We start from the raw sequence: 5,489 nt of genomic DNA on the forward strand, positions 1-5,489 counted from the left end.
CAGCAGCCTAAAGAAAGTTTCATAAATATGAGTTCTTGCATTATCCAATTATATCATACAACCAAGCATTAACATAATGATCAAATGACAAATACAACCTTAAATACTTCATTTTATGCATACAGCAGTCTCACATTTGTTCTACATTATCCAATTGGTCAAGATTGTTGTTCGTGACATTGCATTATGTAAGCTTCATAAGAAATGAGCGAGTACAATGAACGAACAGTAGAAAAAGCTCTCATTCAAAAGGTCAGAGACGGTTATTTACACAGAATATAAGCAGACGGATTCCCAAAGTTACTGGTGGTAATTTTGAGTTGTATTTACAGCTAAAAAATTACACTGGTACGTCAAACGCTATACAATTCTACTTTTCCTACTATCCACCCATTTACAATCTAAGAATAATAACAAAAGGAATTCCAGGACTAACCTAACTATGAGATACTCGCAAGAGTCACAACTCATACTGTGCAACATGTTTAAGCAATGCTCAACACCTTTACGTCGACAGGCTTAATAAAACTTCTATTAAAAAAAATGCACATTTACGTGGCATCTTTCAGGCTCAGCTTCACATTATGAACTTTCACTGCTACTAGTTGGTTTTGATCCTCAATGTTATTTAGCATCGATAGCAAATTGGCTCGATACACTTCACACTTCCGATTACCCAACTCCAGCTCCTTATTAAGCTCTCTGATTTTTTTGTCCATGAGATCCTGAGAAAAACATACACATATAATTGATCATAATCTTGAGCAAACTTCTGAATGTACAATTAGGTTCCTGGTCAGTCATGTACTCTTCACATAATTAAGCACGTCAACGAGAGGAGTAATCGATAAAGATTCACTACATACTGCCCAATATATTTTGGAAATATAAAGTTGGGTGCTCAATTAATCTGTACTTGAGAAAACAGCGCTAAATTATTTGGCCGCGTTTCCACGTGAAAACTACATTTCCCCATTGCCTCTACAGCTTCCTGCCTAGGCAGCTAAGAAGTTAGACGCACACCATCTTACAATATATGAAGCGCATACAATTCGTTTAGCTAGATTGCTTTATTCCATCACAAAAACAACAGTTCATGTACCAAAGAAAAGGTCAAACAAAGACACCACCTCTCCCACGATACTACATCTCTTAGTCTATAGTTGTGTGCAAGATAATTGTCTGTCTCGACTATTAGGGATAACTATTGTGTACTTCTCCAACTACACCATCTCAAAACTATATTCTGAATTCATGCCCACTTAAAACAATTATTCATGAAGGCGGGAATAAAGTTTTAACAATAGGCCTCCAGCAATGAAATTAAGTTTTCAAGATAAGACAAGGGCTTCGGTTAACAGGTAAGAGTAGATTCAGTGAAGCAGAGCAAATATCAAACCAAGATCAACAGAAAAGTTGGCAACAAAATCACAATCCACTGAATAATATACTATGGAATAAACTATTATCATTATCTAGTTTCTTCATTCGATTTGTTAAACCTGCTAAGTAACATATGAGTATCAGTACTCCATATATGAAGAGACGAGAGAGTATGAGACCATCTTTGTTTTCATTACAGCCAAATAACTACCATATTGACAGTTGAACTCAAGGAAGTTTCATAGTTACCGAACCACAAATTCTGACGCTTGTAGGCCATTTCGGCTATTGAACGGTTTTTTCTTGTAGGCTGTTTCAGCCCAAGTAAATGCAGTAGTAGAAGGCAAAAAAGCATGAAGAAGGGAATAAAGCAACCTGAGATCTAGAAAAACATCAAAACATAACATCCCCTAACTACAAAAATAAGTAAGATGGAATAAAGCAAAATGGATCACTAAAGTGACCGTGTTTCTTTCTATTGTGAAGTACCACTCATTCGATGTAGTTTTTGACGCAATTCTCATCTTGGGTCATTTGGATATAGTCTCTTTGTGTTGCTAACACAAGGATGGGGATTTGGGGGAGCCATTGAGGCACTTGGGTGATGTTGTTACCAAAATCTAATGATTTTAGATCATATACATGAAACAAACACTAAACTAAGGACAAATTCTTAAATTACTGAACCAGAGAATTTTGATATACCTCAGAGACTTGCTCACTGGGGTTCACACAGTTGTCCTCACGGACGGTATTTTGAGAACCCTCATCTGTAGCTGAATTCTCAGGACACCGATTTATCAATGAAGTTCTTCCTCCCAACTTTAAAGCATGTGAAACCTTTTCAGAAGCCTCTTGTAAAGCAGCCATGGCCACATCATAGGTCTCCAAAGTAGCAGCCCCTTCATCCACAAATTTCAATGCCTCGTGACGTAGTTTACTAAATCGAACTATATGCGACTCTAGATAACTATGTGCAACACCTCTGCTCTGGTCATCCAATATAACACTACTCTTAGCATTTCTCGTCCACCTCTTTAATATGTAATGGGATGGGAGAGTCAAAATATTAGTCACTCTAAACACTGCCAATATATGTCTACATAGAATCCCCGAGAACTCAAACATCTGACAACTACAGGATGCTCTCATCTCTAAGACGTTAAATCTGACGTAAAAAGACCTATGATCCTCCCCATACTTTGTTACTTGATAAGCAATAACCTCGCCATTTTCCTCTACTTTTGTCGCCATGAATGTCAAAGTACCAACCAACTCCTCTTGAAACCTTGCAAATATCTTTTTCGTATAAAGCACGGACGCCTGTTTCTCCATCGGAGAAGGGGTCCTAAGAACTGCAGGAGTATTCATAGTCTCAAAATCAGCCTTAACTTCTTTCTCATTTCGACTCTCCAAGGCTTTCTCATACAACTTAAAAAACTGATTAAGACTGGTGGACGCATTCACAAATCCATCAAAGTACGAGTTCATACTATCACCAGATTGTGTAATCGACATCTCAGCAAAGAACGCATCCCTCAAGTACACAGGAACCAACTGCCTACGGGCAGCATAAACTGACTGAAGCCACTCATCCCCCCTAAGATCATACCTATCTAAAAACGACAACCAACAAGACTCAAACTCATCAATTGACTCAGCCAAGTTAACACACTTGTGAAAATCAGCCTCAAAGCACGGATACTGAACTAGAACGTGAGACAACTTCTCCTGACACTTCTTAAACATATGCCACTTACAAAACCTATGTCTAGTCTCAGGAAAAACCTGCATCACAGCAGACCTAATACTGTCATCAAAATCAGTAGTAACCGAAACAGGAGGTGTCCTCCCCGACATTGCCTCTAAAAAAGTCCGAAACAACCAAACAAAGGACGACTCAGACTCATTAGCCAAAAAAGCACACCCAAACAACACAGGCTGACCATGATGATTAACCCCGGTCACAGGCACGAAAGGCAACTTATACCTATTACTCCTAAACGCCGTATCAAAACTAACACTATCACCAAAATTACTATAATTCAACCTCGCATTCGCATCCGCCCAAAACACATTCCTCGTAAAACACCCTCCATCATCCCCTTCATCATCTTCCCCTTGAACCTTACAATAAAAATCACAACATTCTTCCTTCATTCGCTTTAAATAATCGAAAACTAACTCGAAATCACCTTCAACATTTTTATTCCTATTATTCCTCATATAATTCCTACAATCAACTTCAGTAAACCCAACCTTACTAACACCACCGCACTCCTCAATCAACGCCGACATAATCCTCCGTGGACCCAACCCAGCAGCCTGCAACGTGTCAATCAATGATTTGGCCGCACCGGAAATCTGTCGGTGCGACCGGAGACAATGCACCTGATCAGGCAGCACTAATTCATGATTATGTTCCTTAATAAAACCGTTAACAATCCACTTACATGACTCGTCGTTAATTTTAACGGAGAGCATAGCTTTACAGCCCACGCGCGTGATGACGCGCGGACGTTTAATTTCACGGTGTTTAGTCCGCTTTTCGTTGAGGTTACGGAAACCTTCCTTGGCGCAGACGAAAGAGCGTTGAATGATTGCGCCGTTTTTCCGAGAGCGACGAGATGAACTGACGCGCGTGCTAAAGCCTACTCGCCGCGCGTATGAGTTGTAAAATGATTTAGCGGATTCTTCAGACTCGAACTCCATCCCTTCATATGGTTCAAGCTCACCACCTCCGCCACCGGAAAATGAGGTGGTTGCGGTGGTATCGTGTAAAACGGCGTCGTTTTGGTTGGCGTGGTCGATTTCGATGTCGAAGTTGAGGAGTTGATTGTCCATTTGATGGGAAATTAGGGTTTGATGAGTAGAATTGGGGTGAAATAGTAGGGAGAAAGGGCGGGGGAATGAGGGTGGGGTTCGGGTGTTTGTAGTTTGAGTTGGGGTAGTGAAAGGTGTTTGGATAGTAGGCGTTGATGAGATTTGATGAAGGTTGTGTGCCGTTAGATTGGATACGGATTTTATTTGAGTTGCTGGATTGTTTGTGTTGGATTGTACTTGATTGCTCGACATTTGAAAACGTTTGTTGTGAGGAGTAGGAGTGTTAAAGACTCGAGCTAAGTCCGAGCTTGCCCTTTTTCAGCATGTGCTCATAAAATAAAGGGTAAATTAATTATTACTCTCTTATATAATTTATTTTTTAAAACTTACTCCTTTATATATTTCTTTTTCGAAAACTACTCCCATAAAATATAACTCTTTTCAAATATTGCTCTCATTCAGTGATTTCGGCCAAACAAATTAGAAATATTTCTTCCAAAATTTGAAATTTGGTACTAATTTTTCTTGCATATGACTATATTACCCTTAGCCTTATTACTCTCTCCATTTCTTTATATATGACGTTTCGCATTTACGAGGTAAGCCTTTGACTTTAATATTAACAAAAATATATTTGTTCAAAAAATATAAAAATGGTACCATTAAATTCCTTACGAAAAACTCTTTCATATGAGTATACATATCATAATATTTAGTCTTATATTTTAAGAGATATTAAAGAGAGAAGAGAGTGTCTTGAAATGTGAGAAAGTCATATATAAAAAAACAACGGGAGTATATATTTAATTTATAAATCAACTCTTCCTCCTAATTTTTTTAAATTCACCTTCTTCCTCCCAAATTTGTTAAATTATTTTCTTCCTCTCGGTGCAGTTGAAGTCTTCAATATAATAAGGCTAAAGACAATATAGTCATAAACAGCAAAAGTTAGTATCAAATTTCAAATCTTGAATGAAATATTTTCATTTTATTGTCTGGAGTCGTTAAATGGGAGCAATATTTGATAAACGTGACATTTTATGGGAGTAGTTTTCGAAAAAAATTATATAAGGGACTAAGTTTCAAAAAGTGAATTATATAAGTGAGTAATAATCAATTTACCCTAAAGTAAAGTTTGAGCACGAACCGATCTCGAGCTTACCCGAACTTGAAAAAATTGTGCTTGTTATCAAGTTTGGAGCTTTAAGGCGAGCTCGAGCCAAACTTGAGCTTAACTCAAGCCTATATATAATTGTTAAATTTTCGTTTTTTTCATCGATATT

At 37.9% G+C, this 5,489-nt stretch overlaps 1 protein-coding gene across 1 annotated transcript; it reads right to left on the minus strand.

Moving 5' to 3' along the window:
- Positions 1-213: 213 nt before the first annotated feature.
- On the minus strand, positions 214-4,480 carry LOC141611631 (protein FAR1-RELATED SEQUENCE 5-like). Its single transcript, XM_074430218.1, has 2 exons — positions 2,089-4,480; positions 214-725 (listed from the first exon to the last, which is right to left on the minus strand). The coding sequence occupies exons 1-2, from the start codon at positions 4,456-4,458 to the stop codon at positions 552-554; spliced, it is 2,544 nt and encodes an 847-aa protein (XP_074286319.1). The 5' UTR covers positions 4,459-4,480; the 3' UTR covers positions 214-551.
- Positions 4,481-5,489: the final 1,009 nt, after the last annotated feature.

This window comes from Silene latifolia, chromosome 11, assembly GCF_048544455.1.
Source record: "Silene latifolia isolate original U9 population chromosome 11, ASM4854445v1, whole genome shotgun sequence".
NCBI classification, from domain to species: Eukaryota; Viridiplantae; Streptophyta; class Magnoliopsida; order Caryophyllales; family Caryophyllaceae; genus Silene; species Silene latifolia.